This window comes from Oncorhynchus keta, unplaced genomic scaffold, assembly GCF_023373465.1.
Source record: "Oncorhynchus keta strain PuntledgeMale-10-30-2019 unplaced genomic scaffold, Oket_V2 Un_contig_2237_pilon_pilon, whole genome shotgun sequence".
Lineage (NCBI taxonomy): Eukaryota > Metazoa > Chordata > Actinopteri > Salmoniformes > Salmonidae > Oncorhynchus > Oncorhynchus keta.
This window is the reverse complement of record NW_026282881.1, coordinates 421337-444547: the sequence shown is the minus strand read 5'-3', so window position 1 is coordinate 444547 and position 23211 is coordinate 421337. Positions and strand designations below refer to the sequence as shown.

The 23211-nt window shown below is 43.2% G+C and overlaps 1 protein-coding gene across 1 annotated transcript; it reads left to right on the top strand.

Annotated features, from left to right (window-relative positions):
* The first annotated feature begins 791 nt into the window (after window positions 1-791).
* Window positions 792-23110, top strand: LOC118389423 (germ cell-specific gene 1-like protein). The gene is made up of 5 exons (XM_052505097.1): window positions 792-1080; window positions 13974-14021; window positions 19332-19490; window positions 20152-20263; window positions 21222-23110. The coding sequence occupies exons 1-5, from the start codon at window positions 792-794 to the stop codon at window positions 21514-21516; spliced, it is 903 nt and encodes a 300-aa protein (XP_052361057.1). The 3' UTR covers window positions 21517-23110.
* The last annotated feature ends 101 nt before the right edge of the window (window positions 23111-23211 follow it).

Sequence of the window (23211 nt, the reverse complement as noted above, 5' to 3'; positions counted from 1 at the left end):
TCAATTAGAACAGAGCCCTCTTTGCAGAACATTATAGATGGACTTTATGGCAACACTTAACTCGTTGACGTCTTAATGGTAACACTGAACAATGGCTATCTAGATAGTCTTTATGATAGGCAAGTCTTGTATGTTGTTTAGACTTGTTCATTTTGTCATTGCCAATGGAATAGTCCCAAAAGTGCTAATCCTACCCATCTGGCACTCCACCCCAGACAGGCTCAGTCAAACAGTCCAAGTATTGTTCTGAAATATAAGAAATACTATTGATCCTATTCCCAGTCTGATGCTATGGTTTGATTATTGTTCACACAAAATTAAATATCAATGAACTGTAATCTCATCTCTGAGAGAGGGAAAAAATATATATAGAGAGAGAGAGAGCAGCTCATCACAGATTGAAGGCGGGCATCAACGATACAAATCCCACAGATTTGTGTGAACAAGCTCTTCAAATCTTTTGATGTGACAATCCTTCAGCGAACGGATGAGGGTCATTTCAGGGCACTTCGTGTGAAAATGATCTCATGGCTAACGACTCGAACAGATGATAATGGTGGATTGAAGCTGAATTCAAACTCAGATTTTGCCGTCCCTCAAATCGGGTAGGGAGAGTCATTTCAATTCAACCGGTTGGAGTGCCAAATTATGTATTTTATTGCCGACATGTTGCACATCAGTTGAAACTTATTTTCGGTGGAGTTTGACCAGTTTTTCATTGCCTGTTTTGATTCATATTGGATGGATGGTGAGTGGGTGAGTTATCTAATAAGTGCAGATATCTATGGACAATGAAGACCACTCGCAAGTGCAGGGCACTGCTGTCCGTTAGTATGAATCTTTTAGCACTATTTTTCTCAATAACTGCTTTCATCACAACATACTGGTGCGTCGGCACGCAGCGCGTCCCCAAGCCGAAGTGCACTAAACTTCGCACGCACAACTGCATCGATTACGGAGTGAACGAGACGGACCCCAAAGTAGTGGTGTACAGTTGGGAAACGGGGGACGACCGGTTCCTATTCAGACAGTTCCACACCGGGATCTGGTTCTCCTGTGCGGAGAATATCCACGATGAAGGTGAGGTGATGAGGTTTTGTTGTTTATGACGTTGTCCCGTCTTGATGTCAATTAATTATAATGAGGTCTCTGGAGTGTAAAGGCTAAAATTATATGGATATTTACAGGAAGGAGGTTTGCAGGTGTGTGTGTGTGTGTGTGTGTGTGTGTGTGTGTGTGTGTGTGTGTGTGTGTGTGTGTGTGTGTTGTGTGTGTGTGTGTGTGTGTGTGTGTGTGTAAATATAATTGCAGCTATTAAACACTGCAGTCCTTGCTATAATTCCTTGGATGTGTCACTATGAGAGCCATTCTCATGTGTCATCATCTTGTGTCACCATAGTAACTAAGCGTCAGTCTCCAGATGGGACATATACATACATATTATCTAAAACTGCAAGCTAAGGATATTTACAAAGTTATGAGTTTTTTAGGGTAATAAACACTGCAGTCCTTGCTATAATTCCATTTGTCAAAATGGAGCCATTCTCATGTGTCATCATCTTGTGTCACCATAGCCTAAAGAGCGTCATCCTCCAGAAGAATCATTGGAACATGGGATATTATCTAAAACTGCAAGCTGAACCCTTGGATATTTAGGGGAAGTTAGTTTAGTTTTTAAAGGGTCCCAATCACTCCCCAGTTTATTACCAGATTTCATTTGTCAAAAATGGCATCTTGAATAACCCTAGCAGTCTGTCCTCTCTGGTCTATAAGGTATTGGATAGCCTAAAGTCTCTCTTCTTAGCAGTTTATCCCGGCATAAGAATCATTGGAACATAGGATGGGAGTTTCGAGTTACGGTACAGTGAATCCTTGGTACAGAAGTTTAGGGGACATGAGCTAATCTACCCTAGCAAGGGTCCCTTACAGGTCTATAGGGTACGTAATTCTACCCTAGCAGTCTCTCTTCTTACAGGTCTATAGGGTACTAATAATCTACCCTAGAAGTCTCTCTTCTTACAGGTCTATAGGGTACTAATAATCTACCCTAGAAGTCTCTCTTCTGCAGGTCTATAGGGTACTAGTAATCTACCCTAGAAGTCTCTCTTCCTGCAGGTCTATAGGGTACTAATAATCTACCCTAGCAGTCTCTCTTCTTACAGGTCTATAGGGTACTAGTAATCTACCCTAGAAGTCTCTCTTCTTACAGGTCTATAGGGTACTAGTAATCTACCCTAGCAGTCTCTCTTCTTACAGGTCTATAGGGTACTAGTAATCTACCCTAGCAGTCTCTATTCTTACAGGTCTATAGGGTACTAATAATCTACCCTTAGCAGTCTCTATTCTTACAGGTATATAGGGTACTAATAATCTACCCTAGAAGTCTCTATTCTTACAGGTCTATAGGGTACTAATAATCTACCCTAGCGGCCTCTATTCTTACAGGTCTATAGGGTATTAATAGTCTACAGTAGCAGTCTCTATTCTTACAGGTCTATAGGGTACTAATAATCTACCCTAGCAGTCTCTCTTTTTACAGGTATATAGGGTACTAGTAATCTACCCTAGCAGCCTCTATTCTTACAGGTCTATAGGGTATTAATAGTCTACAGTAGCAGTCTCTATTATTACAGGTCTATAGGGTACTAATAATCTACCCTAGCAGTCTCTCTTCTTACAGGTCTATAGGGTACTAGTAATCTACCCTAGAAGTCTCTATTCTTACAGGTCTATAGGGTACTAATAATCTACCCTAGCAGTCTCTCTTCTTACAGGTCTATAGGGTACTAATAGTCTACAGTAGCAGTCTCTCACCCTACAAGTCTATAGGGTACTAATCGTCTACCCTTAGCAGTCTCTCTTCTTACAGGTCTATAGGGTACTAATAATCTACCCTTAGCAGTCTCTCTTCTTACAGATCTATAGGGTACTAATAATCTACCCTAGCAGTCTCTCTTCTTACAGGTCTATAGGGTACTAATAATCTACCCTAGCAGTCTCTCTTCTTACAGGTCTATAGGGTACTAATAATCTACCCTAGCAGTCTCTCTTCTTACAGGTCTATAGGGTACTAATAATCTACCCTAGCAGTCTCTCTTCTTACAGGTCTATAGGGTACTAATAGTCTACAGTAGCAGTCTCTCACCCTACAAGTCTATAGGGTACTAATCGTCTACCCTAGCAGTCTCTCTTCTTACAGGTCTATAGCGTACTAATAATCTACAGTAGCAGTCTCTCTTCTTACAGGTCTATAGGGTACTAATAATCTACCCTAGCAGTCTCTCTTCTTACAGGCCTATAGGGTCCTAATAATCTACCCTAGCAGTCTCTCTTCTTACAGGTCTATAGGGTACTAGTAATCTACCCTAGAAGTCTCTATTCTTACAGGTCTATAGGGTACTAATAATATACCCTAGCAGTCTCTCTTCTTACAGGTCTATAGGGTACTAGTAATCTACCCTAGAAGTCTCTATTCTTACAGGTCTATAGGGTACTAATAATCTACCCTAGCAGCCTCTATTCTTTCAGGTCTATAGGGTATTAATAGTCTACAGTATCAGTCTCTATTCTTACAAGTCTATAGGGTACTAATAATCTACCCTAGCAGTCTCTCTTCTTACAGGTCTATAGGGTACTAATAATCTACCCTAGCAGTCTCTTCTTCTTACAGGTCTATAGGGTACTAGTAATCTACCCTAGAAGTCTCTATTCTTACAGGTCTATAGGGTACTAATAATCTACCCTAGCAGTCTCTCTTCTTACAGGTCTATAGGGTACTAGTAATCTACCCTAGAAGTCTCTATTCTTACAGGTCTATAGGGTACTAATAATCTACCCTAGCAGCCTCTATTCTTACAGGTCTACAGGGTATTAATAGTCTACAGTAGCAGTCTCTATTCTTACAGGTCTATAGGGTACTAATAGTCTACCCTAGAAGTCTCTCTTCTTACAGGTCTATAGGGTACTAGTAATCTACCCTAGAAGTCTCTCTTCTTACAGGTATATAGGGTACTAATAATCTACCCTAGCAGTCTCTCTTCTTACAGGTCTATAGGGTACTAGTAATCTACCCTAGAAGTCTCTCTTCTTACAGGTCTATAGGGTACTAGTAATCTACCCTAGCGGTCTCTCTTCTTACAGGTCTATAGGGTACTAGTAATCTACCCTAGAAGTCTCTATTCTTACAGGTCTATAGGGTACTAATAATCTACCCTTAGCAGTCTCTATTCTTACAGGTATATAGGGTACTAATAATCTACCCTAGAAGTCTCTATTCTTACAGGTCTATAGGGTACTAATAATCTACCCTAGCGGCCTCTATTCTTACAGGTCTATAGGGTATTAATAGTCTACAGTAGCAGTCTCTATTCTTACAGGTCTATAGGGTACTAATAATCTACCCTAGCAGTCTCTCTTTTACAGGTATATAGGGTACTAGTAATCTACCCTAGCAGCCTCTATTCTTACAGGTCTATAGGGTATTAATAGTCTACAGTAGCAGTCTCTATTATTACAGGTCTATAGGGTACTAATAATCTACCCTAGCAGTCTCTCTTCTTACAGGTCTATAGGGTACTAGTAATCTACCCTAGAAGTCTCTATTCTTACAGGTCTATAGGGTACTAATAATCTACCCTAGCAGTCTCTCTTCTTACAGGTCTATAGGGTACTAATAGTCTACAGTAGCAGTCTCTCACCCTACAAGTCTATAGGGTACTAATCGTCTACCCTTAGCAGTCTCTCTTCTTACAGGTCTATAGGGTACTAATAATCTACCCTTAGCAGTCTCTCTTCTTACAGGTCTATAGGGTACTAATAATCTACCCTAGCAGTCTCTCTTCTTACAGGTCTATAGGGTACTAATAATCTACCCTAGCAGTCTCTCTTCTTACAGGTCTATAGGGTACTAATAATCTACCCTAGAAGTCTCTCTTCTTACAGGTCTATAGGGTACTAGTAATCTACCCTAGAAGTCTCTCTTCTTACAGGTCTATAGCGTACTAATAATCTACAGTAGCAGTCTCTCTTCTTACAGGTCTATAGGGTACTAATAATCTACCCTAGCAGTCTCTCTTCTTACAGGCCTATAGGGTACTAATAATCTACAGTAGCAGTCTCTCTTCTTACAGGTCTATAGGGTACTAATAGTCTACAGTAGCAGTCTCTCTTCTTACAGGTCAATAGGGTACTAATAAACTACCCTAGCAGTCTCTCTTCTTACAGGTCTATAGGGTACTAATAATCTACCCTTAGCAGTCTCTCTTCTTACAGGTCTATAGGGTCCTAATAATCTACCCTAGCAGTCTCTCTTCTTACAGGTCTATAGGGTACTAGTAATCTACCCTAGAAGTCTCTATTCATACAGGTCTATAGGGTACTAATAATATACCCTAGCAGTCTCTCTTCTTACAGGTCTATAGGGTACTAGTAATCTACCCTAGAAGTCTCTATTCTTACAGGTCTATAGGGTACTAATAATCTACCCTAGCAGCCTCTATTCTTTCAGGTCTATAGGGTATTAATAGTCTACAGTATCAGTCTCTATTCTTACAAGTCTATAGGGTACTAATAATCTACCCTAGCAGTCTCTCTTCTTACAGGTCTATAGGGTACTAATAATCTACCCTAGCAGTCTCTCTTCTTACAGGTCTATAGGGTACTAGTAATCTACCCTAGAAGTCTCTATTCTTACAGGTCTATAGGGTACTAATAATCTACCCTAGCAGTCTCTCTTCTTACAGGTCTATAGGGTACTAGTAATCTACCCTAGAAGTCTCTATTCTTACAGGTCTATAGGGTACTAATAATCTACCCTAGCAGCCTCTATTCTTACAGGTCTACAGGGTATTAATAGTCTACAGTAGCAGTCTCTATTCTTACAGGTCTATAGGGTACTAATAGTCTACAGTAGCAGTCTCTCTCCCTACAGGTCTATAGGGCACTAATAGTCTACAGTAGCAGTCTCTCTTCTTACAGGTCTATAGGGTACTAGTAATCTACCCTAGCAGTCTATCTCCCTACAGGTCTATAGGGTACTAATAGTCTACAGTAGCAGTCTCTCTCCCTACAGGTCTATAGGGTACTAATAGTCTACAGTAGCAGTCTCTCTCCATACAGGTCTATAGGGTACTAATAGTCTATAGTAGTAGTCTCTCTCCCTACATGTCTATAGGGTACTAATGGTCTACAGTAGCAGTCTCTCTCCCTACATGTCTATAGGGTACTAATGGTCTACAGTAGCAGTCTCTCTCCCTACATGTCTTTAGGGTACTAATAGTCTACAGTAGCAGTCTCTCCCTACAGGTCTATAGGGTACTAATAGTCTACAGTAGCAGTCTCTCTCCATACAGGTATATAGGGTACTAATAGTCTATAGTAGTAGTCTCTCTCCCTACATGTCTTTAGGGTACTAATAGTCTACAGTAGCAGTCTCTCTCCCTACAGGTCTATAGGGTACTAATAGTCTACAGTAGCAGTCTCTCTCCATACAGGTCTATAGGGTACTAATAGTCTATAGTAGTAGTCTCTCTCCCTACATGTCTATAGGGTACTAATGGTCTACAGTAGCAGTCTCTCTCCCTACATGTCTATAGGGTACTAATGGTCTACAGTAGCAGTCTCTCTCCCTACATGTCTTTAGGGTACTAATAGTCTACAGTAGCAGTCTCTCTCCCTACATGTCTTTAGGGTACTAATAGTCTACAGTAGCAGTCTCTCTCCCTACAGGTCTATAGGGTACTAATGGTCTACAGTAGCAGTCTCTCTCCCTACAGGTCTATAGGGTACTAATGGTCTACAGTAGCAGTCTCTCTCCCTACATGTCTATAGGGTACTAATGGTCTACAGTAGCAGTCTCTCTCCTACATGTCTTTAGGTACTAATAGTCTACAGTAGCAGTCTCTCTCCCTACAGGTCTATAGGGTACTAATGGTCTACAGTAGCAGTCTCTCTCCCTACATGTCTATAGGGTACTAATAGTCTACAGTAGCAGTCTCTCTCCCTACAGGTCTATAGGGTACTAATGGTCTACAGTAGCAGTCTCTCTCCCTACAGGTCTATAGTACTAATAGGGTACTAATACTAATGGTCTACAGTAGCAGTCTCTCTCCCTACATGTCTATAGGGTACTAATGGTCTACAGTAGCAGTCTCTCTCCCTACATGTCTATAGGGTACTAATGGTCTACAGTAGCAGTCTCTCTCCCTACATGTCTTTAGGGTACTAATAGTCTACAGTAGCAGTCTCTCTCCCTACAGGTCTATAGGGTACTAATAGTCTACAGTAGCAGTCTCTCTCCATACAGGTATATAGGGTACTAATAGTCTATAGTAGTAGTCTCTCTCCCTACATGTCTTTAGGGTACTAATAGTCTACAGTAGCAGTCTCTCTCCCTACAGGTCTATAGGGTACTAATAGTCTACAGTAGCAGTCTCTCTCCCTACAGGTATATAGGGTACTAATAGTCTATAGTAGTAGTCTCTCTCCTACATGTCTATAGGGTACTAATGGTCTACAGTAGCAGTCTCTCTCCCTACATGTCTATAGGGTACTAATGGTCTACAGTAGCAGTCTCTCTCCCTACATGTCTTTAGGGTACTAATAGTCTACAGTAGCAGTCTCTCTCCCTACAGGTCTATAGGGTACTAATGGTCTACAGTAGCAGTCTCTCTCCCTACAGGTCTATAGGGTACTAATGGTCTACAGTAGCAGTCTCTCTCCCTACAGGTCTATAGGGTACTAATGGTCTACAGTAGCAGTCTCTCTCCCTACATGTCTATAGGGTACTAATGGTCTACAGTAGCAGTCTCTCTCCCTACATGTCTTTAGGTACTAATAGTCTACAGTAGCAGTCTCTCTCCCTACAGGTCTATAGGGTACTAATGGTCTACAGTAGCAGTCTCTCTCCTACATGTCTATAGGGTACTAATGGTCTACAGTAGCAGTCTCTCTCCCTACAGGTCTATAGGGTACTAATGGTCTACAGTAGCAGTCTCTCTCCCTACAGGTCTATAGGGTACTAATGGTCTACAGTAGCAGTCTCTCTCCCTACATGTCTATAGGGTACAATGGTCTACAGTAGCAGTCTCTCTCCCTACATGTCTATAGGGTACTAATGGTCTACAGTAGCAGTCTCTCTCCCTACAGGTCTATAGGGTACTAATGTCTACAGTAGCAGTCTCTCTCCCTACAGGTGTCTATAGGGTACAATGGTCTACAGTAGCAGTATACATGTCTTTAGGGTACTAATGGTCTACAGTAGCAGTCTCTCTCCCTACAGGTCTATAGGGTACTAATGGTCTAGTAGCAGTCTCTCTCCCTACAGGTCTATAGGGTACTAATGGTCTACAGTAGCAGTCTCTCCCTACAGGTCTATAGGGTACTAATGGTCTACAGTAGCAGTCTCTCTCCCTACATGTCTTTAGGGTACTAATAGTCTACAGTAGCAGTCTCTCTCCCTACAGGTCTATAGGGTACTAATAGTCTACAGTAGCAGTCTCTCTCCTACAGGTCTATAGGGTACTAATAGTCTACAGTAGCAGTCTCTCTCCCTACAGGTCTATAGGGTACTAATAGTCTACAGTAGCAGTCTCTCTCCCTACAGGTCTATAGGGTACTAATAGTCTATAGTAGTAGTCTCTCTCCCAGGTACATGTCTTTAGGGTACTAATAGTCTACAGTAGCAGTCTCTCTCCCTACAGGTCTATAGGGTACTAATAGTCTACAGTAGCAGTCTCTCTCCTACAGGTCTATAGGGTACTAATAGTCTACAGTAGCAGTCTCTCTCCCTACAGGTCTATAGGGTACTAATAGTCTACAGTAGCAGTCTCTCTCCATACAGGTCTATAGGGTACTAATAGTCTATAGTAGCAGTCTCTCTCCCTACATGTCTATAGGGTACTAATGGTCTACAGTAGCAGTCTCTCTCCCTACATGTCTATAGGGTACTAATGGTCTACAGTAGCAGTCTCTCTCCCTACATGTCTTTAGGGTACTAATAGTCTACAGTAGCAGTCTCTCTCCCTACAGGTCTATAGGGTACTAATGGTCTACAGTAGCAGCCCTCTCCCTACAGGTCTATAGGTACTAATGGTCTACAGTAGCAGTCTCTCCCTACAGGTCTATAGGGTACTAATGGTCTACAGTAGCAGTCTCTCTCCCTACATGTCTATAGGGTACTAATGGTCTACAGTAGCAGTCTCTCTCCCTACATGTCTTTAGGGTACTAATAGTCTACAGTAGCAGTCTCTCTCCCTACAGGTCTATAGGGTACTAATGGTCTACAGTAGCAGTCTCTCTCCCTACATGTCTATAGGGTACTAATGGTCTACAGTAGCAGTCTCTCTCCCTACAGGTCTATAGGGTACTAATGGTCTACAGTAGCAGTCTCTCTCCCTACAGGTCTATAGGGTACTAATGGTCTACAGTAGCAGTCTCTCTCCCTACATGTCTATAGGGTACTAATGGTCTACAGTAGCAGTCTCTCTCCCTACATGTCTATAGGGTACTAATGGTCTACAGTAGCAGTCTCTCTCCCTACAGGTCTATAGGGTACTAATGGTCTACAGTAGCAGTCTCTCTCCCTACAGGTCTATAGGGTACTAATAGTCTACAGTAGCAGTCTCTCTCCATACATGTCTATAGGGTACTAATGGTCTACAGTAGCAGTCTCTCTCCCTACATGTCTTTAGGGTACTAATAGTCTACAGTAGCAGTCTCTCCCTACAGGTCTATAGGGTACTAATGGTCTACAGTAGCAGTCTCTCTCCCTACAGGTCTATAGGGTACTAATGGTCTACAGTAGCAGTCTACATGTCTTTAGGGTACTAATAGTCTACAGTAGCAGTCTCTCTCCCTACATGTCTTTAGGGTACTAATAGTCTACAGTAGCAGTCTCTCTCCCTACAGGTCTATAGGGTACTAATAGTCTACAGTAGCAGTCTCTCTCCCTACAGGTCTATAGGGTACTAATAGTCTACAGTAGCAGTCTCTCTCCCTACAGGTCTATAGGGTACTAATAGTCTACAGTAGCAGTCTCTCTCCCTACAGGTCTATAGGGTACTAATGGTCTACAGTAGCAGTCTCTCTCCCTACAGGTCTATAGGGTACTAATAGTCTACAGTAGCAGTCTCTCTCCCTACAGGTCTATAGGGTACTAATAGTCTACAGTAGCAGTCTCTCTCCCTACAGGTCTATAGGGTACTAATAGTCTACAGTAGCAGTCTCTCTCCCTACAGGTCTATAGGGTACTAATAGTCTACAGTAGCAGTCTCTCTCCATACAGGTATATAGGGTACTAATAGTCTATAGTAGTAGTCTCTCTCCCTACATGTCTTTAGGGTACTAATAGTCTACAGTAGCAGTCTCTCTCCCTACAGGTCTATAGGGTACTAATAGTCTACAGTAGCAGTCTCTCTCCCTACAGGTCTATAGGGTACTAATAGTCTACAGTAGCAGTCTCTCTCCCTACAGGTCTATAGGGTACTAATAGTCTACAGTAGCAGTCTCTCTCCATACAGGTATATAGGTACTAATAGTCTATAGTAGTAGTCTCTCTCCCTACATGTCTATAGGGTACTAATGGTCTACAGTAGCAGTCTCTCCCTACATGTCTATAGGGTACTAATGGTCTACAGTAGCAGTCCTCTCCCTACATGTCTTTAGGTACTAATAGTCTACAGTAGCAGTCTCTCTCCCTACAGGTCTATAGGGTACTAATGGTCTACAGTAGCAGTCTCTCTCCCTACAGGTCTATAGGGTACTAATGGTCTACAGTAGCAGTCTCTCTCCCTACAGGTCTATAGGGTACTAATGGTCTACAGTAGCAGTCTCTCTCCCTACATGTCTATAGGGTACTAATGGTCTACAGTAGCAGTCTCTCTCCCTACATGTCTTTAGGGTACTAATAGTCTACAGTAGCAGTCTCTCTCCTACAGGTCTATAGGGTACTAATGGTCTACAGTAGCAGTCTCTCTCCCTACATGTCTATAGGGTACTAATGGTCTACAGTAGCAGTCTCTCTCCTACAGGTCTATAGGGTACTAATGGTCTACAGTAGCAGTCTCTCTCCTACAGGTCTATAGGGTACTAATGGTCTACAGTAGCAGTCTCTCTCCCTACATGTCTATAGGGTACTAATGGTCTACAGTAGCAGTCTCTCTCCCTACATGTCTATAGGGTACTAATGGTCTACAGTAGCAGTCTCTCTCCCTACAGGTCTATAGGGTACTAATGGTCTACAGTAGCAGTCTCTCTCCCTACAGGTCTATAGGGTACTAATAGTCTACAGTAGCAGTCTCTCTCCATACATGTCTATAGGTACTAATGGTCTACAGTAGCAGTCTCTCTCCCTACATGTCTTTAGGGTACTAATAGTCTACAGTAGCAGTCTCTCTCCCTACATGTCTTTAGGGTACTAATAGTCTACAGTAGCAGTCTCTCTCCCTACAGGTCTATAGGGTACTAATGGTCTACAGTAGCAGTCTCTCTCCCTACATGTCTTTAGGGTACTAATAGTCTACAGTAGCAGTCTCTCTCCCTACATGTCTTTAGGGTACTAATAGTCTACAGTAGCAGTCTCTCTCCCTACAGGTCTATAGGGTACTAATAGTCTACAGTAGCAGTCTCTCTCCCTACAGGTCTATAGGGTACTAATAGTCTACAGTAGCAGTCTCTCTCCCTACAGGTCTATAGGGTACTAATAGTCTACAGTAGCAGTCTCTCTCCCTACAGGTCTATAGGGTACTAATGGTCTACAGTAGCAGTCTCTCTCCCTACAGGTCTATAGGGTACTAATAGTCTACAGTAGCAGTCTCTCTCCCTACAGGTCTATAGGGTACTAATAGTCTACAGTAGCAGTCTCTCTCCCTACAGGTCTATAGGGTACTAATAGTCTACAGTAGCAGTCTCTCTCCCTACAGGTCTATAGGGTACTAATAGTCTACAGTAGCAGTCTCTCTCCCTACAGGTCTATAGGGTACTAATAGTCTACAGTAGCAGTCTCTCTCCCTACAGGTCTATAGGGTACTGTGAATGTCTGTAACAAGAAGTAAAATCGTCACACAACTTTACTCTTGAGTCTAAACAAATGCACAAGGTGGAAGTGCAACAGCTGGATCTGATGACGTGCCCGCGTAAGCATGGTTACCATGTTAATGACAACACCATTACGTCAAAGGTGTCTCTGGAGATTATATACGTAGCTAGTTTAGTTACACTGAGTCTGACTCAATCGAGAACATTTTGCAGCATTCCCACCTTTAAAAGAGGGGAAATGGCAGCTTTCCCATCTCTAAACATCGGTCTTGACTTCCAGGTTCTCCAACAGTAGTGACATCAGGATCAGAGCCTCTGGTCGGAGACAGTAGACCTGGTCTGGTGATGGAATATTAAAGAGACATTAAGAACAGAAATAAAGCGTAACATTTTATTTGAGAATAAATACTGGGAACGTGTTGTCTCGTCAGGCCTGGGTCTGGGACTGTACAAACACACAGGCGTGCACACACACACACACGCACGCACACACACACGTACGCACACACGTACGCACACACACACACACACACACACACACACACACACACACACACACACACACACACACACACACACACACACACACACACACACACACACACACACACACACACACACACACAGTTGAGTTGAGTTGACTAATGAGGATTACATAACGGCCCTTGATGAGTTTTTCCTCTAAACAGCTGTCACCATCTTCCTGATACCTGATTAAGCGTTAGATTTACGACAAATCCAGCAGCTGCAGCGGGCGGCTACAAGCGACAGCGGACGGAAGAATAAATCACGCCTGGAAGAGGGGAGGAAAGGAGGGAGGAAAAAGTGTATCATGTTATCACGTCTTGATCAAGTGAAATAAGGTCTTAATGTCCAGGAAGAAGAAGTGCCAGAAGGATGTCATTTGGGAAGGATTGAACTGGAAGCTCTGTGGGGATGGTCGTTGACCTCTGTGACCTCCGGCTGCTTGTACTTGACCACGCTGTGCCTTTTCTCATGCAAAGGACGCAATGGTTGAACTTTTAACCACCCACATGTCCCCTAGAATAGCTTCTACCGATGCATTAGACTCAGATAGGCAATCAATCAAATGTAATTATAAAGCCCTTTTTACATCAGCCGATGTCACATAGTGCTGTACAGAAACACAGCTCAGGAGTAAATTTAATTGTGACTCTCTCATGATCTTTTGCTTGTTTCTGACCTCTTGATTTGCAGTTTTGGCTCGTGGCTTTGCTCATGCGAAGCACACAATGGCATTTCTTCTTTTGAACAGCCCACAGGGCACTGATGTCATTTCAAAGTCTAGTTTTGATTGACATTTGGTTGAGTTGTCAGCTATTGTGAATTCCCCGTGAGATTAACAAAACATTTCACCATGACATTGGATTTAGGGTCAAAGTTGAAATTCCCTTACATTGATGACTTTCTGCAAATCCAATCAGTTTTCCACATAGATGTTTTGTTGTTGAAATGACTTTGTCGCATTTATATTTTGTTGTTGAAATTACGTGGGAACAACGCTGATTCGGCCAGTTCTTGTCCAGTGGGTACAATCAAGTAGACTAAATCATCTGAATGACTTGTGTGTGCCTTGAAGCTGCTATTTAATCTCTACTGTATGCCAAGTTCGCAGTGTGTCTCTTCTTGAACTGTTGAACCTCACCTAAAATAGATTATACGTTACTATCAAGTAGGCTAATAGATACTCTGAATGACTTGTGGCTAGAATCCAGTGAACTTTAATTCTATTTGACTTATGGGCATTTCCCTTTTTCTATGCCAAGCATGCAATGTTTCTCTTCTTGAACTTTTGAACTTCCCCAAATGAGGAAAATCAAGTCGTATAGACAGGATACTCTGAGTGAATTGTGGCCCTGAAGAACCCATGCAAGGTATTACAGCTTGATGTGAAACTCCATTTTCTCCATTCGTTCCAGGTGAGAAATGCAGGAGCTTTATCGATCTGGCTCCGGCTTCGGAGAGAGGTGAGTGATCACTGCATACGTCAGGAGGTAAACACATCTGCTATAGAGCTGTACATCACCCGTACCAGGAAGATTACTTGTAGAGGGAGAGCAGGGGCAGACTGGGACCAGAACTTGGCATTTCTAACACACCGGCCCATTTTCAGGCCCCCATTATTAGCCAGATATTAATCATTTTGTGAAAAGAAAAAAAACAGACCCACTTGACCCACTAGGCAAAAAATGGACCAGCCCATCTGGCATTTGGCAAAAATGCCAGATGGCCAATCCACCCTTGGGGACGAGGATATTTTTATGACTATAGCTAGCAACAATATATTAAACACATTTTCAATTTCATGTCTACAGTAGAAAAGAAGAGAATATCTACTTTATTTGCCAACTCCTAGTATTTGAGCAAATTACACTCCTTGGAGCTAATTACAGTCACTGGAGTATCTACATAGGCTTTTGAAAAGTCTACCAGTGCAGCAAGTGCTGATGGTAAGCTTTCTTGACTTGGACATTCACCTTTGCCAACACATGGCTAGCCTTTGTTTAACCAGCTAAACAGCTCTTAGTTTTTCATTATTTTGACTATCTACCAAATCTATTCATATTACTTTTTTAAAAGTAATTCTCCTTGCCATTATCATTCCCCTAATGATAAGACAAGACAGCACACGTTTTGGTAACGTATGATGGGGGTCCCTGGGTCGCCGGTTTGCCTGGGAGGGGGTCCCTGGACAAAAAAAGATTGAAGACCCCTGGTCTACAGGGTTGCATAAAGTATAAAAGGATGTTGAGCTATACTCTTGTCTCAACTGCCATCTTGCATTCAAATGTCATCTTTAGCTGTTCAAATGTTATAACTGTCATGACACCACCATACAGGAGATGTTTGTAGGGTACAGTGGCTGTCATGACACCACAATAGAGGGGATGTTTGCAGGGTACAGTGGCTGTCATGACACCACAATAGAGGGGATGTTTGCAGGGTACAGTGGCTGTCATGACACCACAATAGAGGGGATGTTTGCAGGGTACAGTGGCTGTCATGACACCACAATAGAGGGGATGTTTGCAGGGTACAGTGGCTGTCATGACACCACCATAGAGGGGATGTTTGCAGGGTACAGTGGCTGTCATGACACCACAATAGAGGGGATGTTTGCAGGGTACAGTGGCTGTCATGACACCACCATACAGGAGATGTTTGCAGGATACAGTGGCTGTCATGACACCACTATAGAGGGGATGTTTGCAGGGTACAGTGGCTGTCATGACACCACCATAGAGGGGATGTTTGCAGGGTACCGTGGCTGTCATGACACCACCATAGAGGGGATATTTGCAGGGTACAGTGGCTGTCATGACACCACCATAGAGGGGATGTTTGCAGGGTACAGTGGCTGTCATGACACCACCATAGAGGGGATGTTTGCAGGATACTGTGGCTGTCATGACACCACCATAGAGGAGATGTTTGCAGGGTACAGTGGCTGTCGTGACACCACCATAGAGGAGATGTTTGCAGGGTAGAGTGGCTGTCATGACACCACCATAGAGGGGATGTTTGCAGGATGCAGTGGCTGTCATGACACCACCATAGAGGGGATGTTTGCAGGGTACAGTGGCTGTCATGACACCACCATAGAGGGGATGTTTGCAGGATACTGTGGCTGTCATGACACCACCATAGAGGGGATGTTTGCAGGGTACAGTGGCTGTCATGACACCACCATAGAGGGGATGTTTTCAGGGTACCGTGGCTGTCATTACACCACCATAGAGGGGATGTTTGCAGGGTACAGTGGCTGTCATGACACCACCATAGAGGGGATGTTTGCAGGATACTGTGGCTGTCATGACACCACCATAGAGGGGATGTTTTCAGGGTACCGTGGCTGTCATGACACCACCATAGAGGGGATGTTTGCAGGGTACCGTGGCTGTCATGACACCACCATAGAGGGGATGTTTGCAGGGTACCGTGGCTGTCATTACACCACCATAGAGGGATGTTTGCAGGGTACAGTGGCTGTCATGACACCACCATAGAGGGATGTTTGCAGGATACTGTGGCTGTCATGACACCACCATAGAGGGGATGTTTGCAGGGTACAGTGGCTGTCATGACACCACCATAGAGGGGATGTTTGCAGGGTACCGTGGCTGTCATGACACCACCATAGAGGGATGTTTGCAGGGTACAGTGGCTGTCATGACACCACCATAGAGGGATGTTTGCAGGGTACAGTGGCTGTCATGACACCACCATAGAGGGGATGTTTGCAGGATACTGTGGCTGTCATGACACCACCATAGAGGGGATGTTTGCAGGGTACAGTGGCTGTCATGACACCACCATAGAGGGATGTTTGCAGGGTACCGTGGCTGTCATGACACCACCATAGAGGGGATGTTTGCAGGGTACAGTGGCTGTCATGACACCACCATAGAGGGGATGTTTGCAGGGTACCGTGGCTGTCATGACACCACCATAGAGGGATGTTTGCAGGGTACTGTGGCTGTCATGACACCACCATAGAGGGGATGTTTGCAGGGTACCGTGGCTGTCATGACACCACCATAGAGGGGATGTTTGCAGGGTACCGTGGCTGTCATGACACCACCATAGAGGGGATGTTTGCAGGGTACCGTGGCTGTCATGACACCACCATAGAGGGGATGTTTGCAGGGTACCGTGGCTGTCATGACACCACCATAGAGGGGATGTTTGCAGGGTACCGTGGCTGTCATGACACCACCATAGAGGGGATGTTTGCAGGGTACAGTGGCTGTCATGACACCACCATAGAGGGGATGTTTGCAGGGTACAGTGGCTGTCATGACACCACCATAGAGGGGATGTTTGCAGGGTACAGTGGCTGTCATGACACCACAATAGAGGGGATGTTTGCAGGGTACAGTGGCTGTCATGACACCACCATAGAGGAGATGTTTGCAGGATACAGTGGCTGTCATGACACCACTATAGAGGGGATGTTTGCAGGGTACAGTGGCTGTCATGACACCACCATAGAGGGGATGTTTGCAGGGTACCGTGGCTGTCATGACACCACCATAGAGGGATGTTTGCAGGGTACAGTGGCTGTCATGACACCACCATAGAGGGATGTTTGCAGGGTACCGTGGCTGTCATGACACCACCATAGAGGGGATGTTTGCAGGGTACTGTGGCTGTCATGACACCACCATAGAGGGGATGTTTGCAGGGTACCGTGGCTGTCATGACACCACCATAGAGGGGATGTTTGCAGGGTACCGTGGCTGTCATGACACCACCATAGAGGGATGTTTGCAGGGTGTGGCTGTCATGACACCACCATAGAGGGGATGTTTGCAGGGTACCGTGGCTGTCATGACACCACCATAGAGGGGATGTTTGCAGGGTACCGTGGCTGTCATGACACCACCATAGAGGGGATGTTTGCAGGGTACCGTGGCTGTCATGACACCACCATAGAGGGGATGTTTGCAGGGTGCAGTGGCTGTCATGACACCACCATAGAGGGGATGTTTGCAGGGTACCGTGGCTGCATCAAGTTGAACCACCTTCTGATATTTAGTTACTTTGTTTGCCTTTGTTGCTCCAATTGAGGAAATTACATTATGACTCAATATTTTCTTCCCTTCGTGTAAATTAAATATGAACGTACCACATCATCAAAGTTAAATTTGATGAACTTTAATTACTGTATGTCTGATTTTGGATATGATACAGTGCAGATTTTTAAAAAACAATATGAAGTATTTAGCTGCTACCAATGTTGCAGATTGATGTAATGCATGGAGCAATAGGATTGGTGTAACTTTCTTTGTTAATATATTATTATTATTAATATATTATAAAGGACGGAAGGCAGAATAGGTTTAATTGAGCTTCGAAATGAAAAATCCACCCACATGTTTCTACTGATTGTTGTTAATGAAAATTCTTGAGAAAGTTCTCCTGTGAGACTTATAACTACAGTGAATGCTTTTATATTGGATCGTCTATCTATAGGCTTTGGTCTAATTCTTACAACTTGTTCTGTATCTCTGGTATACCTTTTCCATATTCATTAAACCTGAACTTTGAGATCACAATAGTTGATTGATTTGTTGACTATATCAGCCTTGATGTACTGGAGGTAAAATAAACTCCCTACTCCAGATGTACTGGGGCTTATGTTCTCAAACAACCTTGGCATCATCCCCTGTGTTGTCAGGGACACAGGATGTGGGGTTGCTATGGTCACGCCCACTCTGTCAAAGGAGAAGGTTATGATAACAGCTGTGAAATGATCCATGCGCAAATAATGCAGAATGACAACCAATCAAAACGAGATAAAAGCTCTCATACCATACATTCCGCAAGTCATAATGTGTCTCACTTAGAAAGTGTCTGCTAAACAACTCAATTGAAACAAAACAGAAAAACGACATGGATTGTACTGTAGTTCATATAGCCTACTTTATTTACTACCATATCAATAAGTACAACACTTACTACACTCTACTCACAAGAATACTTACACAGTAATAAGAATGCTGTACGGGGTTAATACTGTCTCCAAAGTTAAGTACCACCAAACCGTGTTCCAAAATTCCATTACGAAAGAAGACACTGTCTCAGTTTTGGGACATTCCTCCCTCAACCCCATCCCCGCCACTGCCCCTGACCCTCCGTCCTATCCCATTGACAGTGTATCGGGGGAAATACTGGCACCAGCCAATGTTCACTTCCTGCAATGAAGTGTCAAGAAGGACTAATAGCAGACTGGCGAGGTAGGAAGAGATGTCTGACTCCAACCTCCCGTAACGAGACAGTGTGAGAGTTTGACGACGCTCTGGAAGGTGTGAGAAGATTCCTGATACTTTTTGCGTCGGAGACAAATGACATGAATTGGTTTTGAGTGGCCTGTCGGTCCTGAGATATGTTATGAACAGGTCTGTTGTCAATATGGATGTCAGAAATGATGTAAGAGATGTTAGATAGGCAGAGACCAAAAACGCAAAAAAATACAAATGTGTACCTGAGTTTAGGTTAAGTTAGGACACAATCATCAAACAACATGATTGACTTTTATGGGAATAAAACGTTTAGTATCCAGGACAGGCCTTCAAATAGGCACCTGCCAAATGCAGTCCTATGATTTATGAACGAACAGATGGGTGAAGCATACACGATCAAAGAAATCAACCCTTTTCTCCACAACCATCACACATCCTTATGAAAATATGATCAGTGATTCAAATTCGACATCATCTCACTGATTTCCAATACCCTAACAACTGTTAATGCTTTTGCTTTGTCTGTTGCAGGTGTCCTATGGCTGTCGGTGGTCTCTGAGATGCTGTACATAGTCCTGTTGATAGTGGGTTTCAGCCTGATGTGTCTAGAACTGGTTCACTCCAGCACCAGCAACATGATAGATGGACTGAAACTGAACGCCTTCGCTGCAATCTTCACCGTCCTCTCAGGTACAGAGGGACTGTTGAAAACCACCTCTGCAAGACGGCACAAACAGATCTGGGATCCAGGCTATTGTTTCATGTGTAAGGGCCGGGAGTTCTCCCAGGCTTCATGACCTGACCAGGAAAAACTCCATGGCGACCATAGAGCCCAGGTTTCTTTCTGTTCATGACACATTTAGATTTTTGTTGAATTGCATAGGTTACGTCATATGGCCAGGGGGAAAAACGCTGTTGAGTCTGGTCTGGGGAAAACTCCCGACCCTTTTTATGCCTAATTAGTGGAACAAAGTAAAGAAATACTTGTATACATTACTATGCAACTGTTGCCACTAGTAGACATTGAACAAGTGTAACACGGTGGTGAACATGATGAAAAACGAAGCTAGCAAGGAGAGAAGCTGGTTTTGTAGGTCTTGACTAGGAGATAACCTGCAGCCTCTCCCAGTGTAGAAGCATAAGCTATCAGAGAGGTCACAAGGTCCTAGTGTGTGTGTGTGTGTGTGTGTGTGTGTGTGTGTGTGTGTGTGTGTGTGTGTGTGTGTGTGTGTGTGTGTGTGTGTGTGTGTGTGTGTGTGTGTGTGTGTGTGTGTGTGTGTGTGTGTGTGTGTGTGTGTGCCTACATGTACACTAAACATCTAACTGTATACCGGTATCTGTGTATTTGCAGGGCTCCTGGGTATGGTGGCCCACATGATGTACACACAGGTGTTCCAGGTGACAGTCACCCTGGGGCCTGCAGACTGGAGGCCCTATAACTGGGACTACGGATGGTCCTTCTGGTAGGGAACACACACACACACACACACACACACACAATCCCACGTCTCCCTTTGTAGCGTCACACTTCTCTAATGAAAACCCCAAAGCTCTCATGTTACCGGGCGGATTAGGCTTTGGTGTCCCAAAGCCCCAATATATATATGGTCGATGCGATTGGAAAATTGCATAAGGGGATCAAGGGTGAAGTGTAGCCCACAAAGACATATGTACACTGTATGTTCAGAATTTTAATCTTCCAGGCTGAACATCTTAACCCTTGTGACATAGCTCTGGATTATAACATGTGCAGTGAGTGAAAATGGGAGCTACAGTGTATAGACTCATGTACAGTAGTGGCCTATTACATTGGGATCTCCCCAGGTTGACATTCCTACCCTGTCGGGACTGACGGATTGACAGTAATCCTGCAAAACTACGACCCTTCCATTTTTACATGGGAGTAATAATATTTACAAAAAGTATGCCAGAAATCCCCAAACTCAAAGTGATTATATGTTTTCGCAGTGTTTCATAAAAACATCCTAATTCTTAGTGTAGTATTTGTCTGAATTACTTGAGCTGTTGTCAAGTGATTGATAACTTCGGTATTTAACGTTTCTTAGCTTTTAAAGCCATTTGTTTAAGCCATTTGTTTGTTTTAAACCATATGTTTGTTTTAAAGCCATTTGTCATTTGTTTTTCTTTCAAAGAGCAGCCCTATGAACCGATCATGAACAGCGACAGGCCTAAATATGCAGATTGCACCTTCAATTGACTCCTCCTTGCCTTTTCCTCTCGCTGTCCCCATCATTTTCCTCTCGCTGTCCCCATCATTTTCCTCTCGCTGTCCCCATCATTTTCCTCTCACTGTCCCCATCAATTTTCCTCTCGCTGTCCCCATCATTTTCCTCTCCTCTATCTATTGTGCCTATTTCCTCACTTCTCTCTCTTCCATCTTTTCCATTTCCTGTTTTCCAGCATGGCCTGGGCATCCTTCACCTGCTGCATGGGTGCATCAGTCACCACCCTCAACTCCTACACCAAGACTGTCATCGAGTTCCGACACAAACGCAAGACCTTCGTGCAGAGCATCCGAAAGGAGCAGGCAAGGGAGGCGTTGGGATACTACCGCGATCACTCCCTGCGCTCCATATCCCAAACCGTGGAGGTGTACACACAGACACCGTATAGCAGTGGTATTAGGACGCACGTACCGGCCGCGTCGTTAGACCCGAGTGACGTATCAGAGACTCTGGGGGAAGACCAATGCTGAAGGGAGGGATCCCAGCGGGGAAAAACTGGTTACAACTGGTTCACATGATGTCGCAGTTATGTCATTTTTAACCAGTTTCTGGTTGTGCTGATGTTATTTCATCGTCATTTCAACTCGTTTCGCCCACCGGGATGTGTCAAAAGTAACTGTATTAAGTCAGTGCTATCCAATTGTGGTCCGTCACCTGTGTTGGGTCTTTTGGGGATTCTGTAGCAACTGAATCCGTTCTGATTGAATTCATCACTGCCTTAATTGAGCCAGGATATTCACTCCCTTGTTCCCAGTTTGGGCATTGATCATCATGGAAAGAAAGATAGCCTTGTACACACTGATCATACAAGTAGATGATCTGACACACAAGGAAAGCAGCAACCAATAATAATAGCGTTTCACCCTGTTTCAGTTAAAAGAGGAACCACTCTCAAATTCAGAGACAGAACTATGGATGCAAGGACTGAATATCCATGATATCGACATTATAGTTTTAACCATGTTTTGAGGCTGTGTGGTGTTTTTTTACATTTACTTTGTTTACAAACATTGGAGTAAAACAAGCTTCTATTTTGGTCAGACAATTGAACTAAGCTGATGAGGCATTAATGTCATATTCCTCAAGAATTCATGGGTACATATCATTCATTTGTATGTTCAAAAAGGGATGCCCCTTTGAAGGAGATATGTATTAGAATGCCCTCTGATTTCCCTGAGACACCATAGGACTGTTGATGTTTTTGCATGCTATTAGCCTTACTACATATGGAATTAGGAAGGGGGTGACAAACTGCATTTAACTCGTATTTGAAGAATGTGCACCGCAAAATAAGTGTTTGCAGCGTATACCGTGCCTATAACACGTAACTATATGAATGTAAATAAATATCACAAAGTAGAATGGTTTTGATCTGTCAAATCGCTGTAAGATGTGTATTATTTTTCTTTTGAAGTTGTGCATTGTTTGTTGCCTCAGTGGTCTGTTTACTGCACATTACTCAGTATCGGACAAAACAAAAACTGACCACTGGACACCAATGTTACTTGAGTATCATTATGACCAATGACTGTGTATTCTATTTAAAGTACTTTATGCTTATAGGGATTAAGGATTCTGCAATGAATTACTCAATAAACAAATGTTGTCTTCCATAGCAAACTCAGAGTGTTTCATTTTGTACAGAAAATATTTAATGTAGTTTCTTTCATTTATGTTCTATATCTGTTTTTTTTGCTTTGCTGTGAGAACAATAAGTGACTTGGATGTATTCTCAAAGTATATATTTGATATCTACTCAAGTACCTATTCATTGATGAACATCCAGACCAGGTTCAATCCCTACCACTAGAGGACAGTGCTGTTCATGGAAAAAACAACATACAGTACCATACAATTTTATCATATTTACAATTTAGTACAGATCAGAATATTCCTACATTTATACAACATTCATTTACAGTATTTTACAGGCTAAGAACATATCATGTATACATACAGTACACAAATATATCAAATATTATTAATATTAAAATATTTTTTGTACATAAACAATGTGTTCTTTTATCAAAAGGGAATACATATATCAGATATATATTTTCACACCCCATTGGCCACACTCTTTTATGGTCCAATAGAAACAGTCTACATAGAGGTGGTCCTGCCCTCTCTTGATGCCTGTCAGAATCTTCTGATATTTCTCTGCT

What these genes read in the sequence shown, in the direction of transcription:
- LOC118389423 (XM_052505097.1), top strand. Translation starts at nt 792, where the DNA reads ATGAAGACCACTCGCAAGTGCAGGGCACTGCTGTCCGTTAGTATGAAT. An exon ending in AATCTTCACCGTCCTCTCAG is followed by an intron (nt 19,491 to 20,151) that starts GTACAGAGGGAC and finishes GTGTATTTGCAG; the next exon opens with GGCTCCTGGGTATGGTGGCC. An exon ending in GACTACGGATGGTCCTTCTG is followed by an intron (nt 20,264 to 21,221) that starts GTAGGGAACACA and finishes CCTGTTTTCCAG; the next exon opens with CATGGCCTGGGCATCCTTCA.